The 2,026-nt window shown below is 54.2% G+C and overlaps 1 protein-coding gene across 1 annotated transcript in view; it reads left to right on the forward strand.

Annotated features, from left to right (window-relative positions):
* Positions 1-4: 4 nt before the first annotated feature.
* LOC104517113 (A disintegrin and metalloproteinase with thrombospondin motifs 8-like) overlaps positions 5-2,026 on the forward strand; it is a gene marked incomplete at both ends in the record, with an annotated part of 3,337 nt that continues 1,315 nt past the window's right edge. Inside the window, 3 exon segments of the mRNA XM_010161675.1 lie at positions 5-137; positions 494-666; positions 757-932. Coding sequence (XP_010159977.1) covers positions 5-137; positions 494-666; positions 757-932 — 482 coding nt within the window.

Here is a 2,026-nt window from a genome sequence, read left to right on the forward strand (position 1 = left end):
CTCCCGCACCTGCGGCGGCGGCGTGCAGTTCTCCTCCCGCCACTGCGACAGCCCCAAGCCCCAGCACGGCGGCAGGTACTGCGAGGGCCAGCGCGCCAAGTACCAGTCGTGCCACACCGACGAGTGCCCGCCGGACGGTAAGCCCAGCCCTGCAGAACCACCCATCTCGCACAGCACAAGGAGGCAATTCCCAACGGCATGCTCATCTCCCACTCCCATTTCTCCAGGACCCATTGCCTCTACTCTTCCGTGAATATTCATCTTTTGTCAGGGCAATAGCTTTCTGCTGGGGGTTGTGATTCCCTCTGGCTGGGTGGGAGGTGTGTAGCATCCCTCTTCTGCTTCTCATCTTCATCCCTCATCTCCTCCTTCTGTGAGGATTGCACTCTCTGCGATCCTCATCTCTCCCCTCCATCTCCATGATGGCCAAGGAGGATGGTCGCTCCTGCCGCCTTCCTGCAGCTTTTGGGTCATGGTTTGCCTCTCCTTCCAGGGAAAAGCTTTCGGGAGCAGCAGTGTGAGAAGTACAACATCTACAACTTTACGGACCTGGAAGGGAATCGCCTGGAGTGGGTTCCCAAGTACGCAGGAGTGTCACCCCGAGACCGATGCAAGCTCTTTTGCCGAGCCAGAGGGAGGAGCGAATTTAAAGTCTTTGAGCCCAAAGTAAGATACTCAGCGATGATAATCACCCCTCCTTACCCCATTTGAGGTCAAACACCCTAATTGCTCCTCCGCATCCCCCCCGTTTCCTAGGTGATCGATGGGACGCTGTGCGGACCGGAGACCCTCTCCATCTGCGTCCACGGGCAGTGCATCAAGGCTGGCTGCGACCATGTAGTCGGCTCATCCAAGAAGCTGGACAAGTGTGGGGTGTGCGGTGGCAACGGCTCGACGTGCAGGAAAATATCCGGCTCGCTCAACCGATCCAAGTAAGGCACTGGGGAGAAGGGGTGGGCAGAGATGGGCCGGGGGAGGAAAAAACAGCTTCCCCTCTCATTCTCCTTGTTTTTTATTGCAACAGTGCTAGGCTAGGAATATATTAGGACTCCTCCTAGGTCACATAAAGCCAGTTTGCTTTCCCAAAGCATCACACCTAGCTGTAGACGCTGTTTGCAGCAGCCGGGCTCGAGGAGTCTGACTGGCTTTCCCCGCTGTGCCATTAACCGGGGTTTGCAGCCAGGCAAACACCCGCAGCCCGGATGGCCTTGCAACAGCCCGGTCTCCTCCCCAGACTCCGTAACTTATGCTTAGTTTGTTTTGGGGCAGCATTATGCAAGCCAAGCAGGGTTTATTTCCTAAAATAATAGCTGGTGCTGACACCGGTGATGGGCTCTGCATGCCACTGCAAATAAATCTGCTGCCCCAAGGAGTTTACAAGATGCATCTCGCCCCAATGCAGTGAGTTGGATGTATATTCAAGGGCTGATGCTGGATATTAAGAGCTCCATAACTTTTCCCTTGGCTCGGGGGTGAATTTCAGACATGGACATGGAGGCAGCCACTTCCCTCGCCCAAGATCTCTGTTGCTTTGCCAAAGAGCTGAATTTAAGGCTCTTGTTGAAAAGGTCGTAACAAAAGCCCAACGTGTCCAATTCCATGCGGCGAGGTGACTCACACAGTCAAATTAGATTTCCTAAATGGTTTCCTTCCAGGGAGCCAGCTGAAATGGGGCTTCCACTCTCCTATGAATTGTTTGTGGTTGACTAAAGGGAGATTAGTGTGGTAGCTACAGCCAAGAAGAGATCCCATTAAGATCAGGGTTAGGGAGGCCAGGGTGACTGGGAGCAGAATTTGACCCGAAGGCTTTGTTCCAAAATACTCTAAACTTAATTACTGACCGCAGCATCGACCGTGGGGATGCGTGGAAAATGATCCTGCCGGCCCCACGGCGTGAATCACACCAGGGTGGCATTTTATTCTACTGGCAATAGTCACTGTAGCCATGGGTGCCAAGGACTCGAGTACCAAAGCCTTCCTGATGCTGTTCTGGTGCGCCGGGAATGGGCTCTGGCTGGCTCTGTAG

Source organism: Eurypyga helias, unplaced genomic scaffold, assembly GCF_000690775.1.
Source record: "Eurypyga helias isolate BGI_N326 unplaced genomic scaffold, ASM69077v1 scaffold29431, whole genome shotgun sequence".
Taxonomy (NCBI): Eukaryota; Metazoa; Chordata; class Aves; order Eurypygiformes; family Eurypygidae; genus Eurypyga; species Eurypyga helias.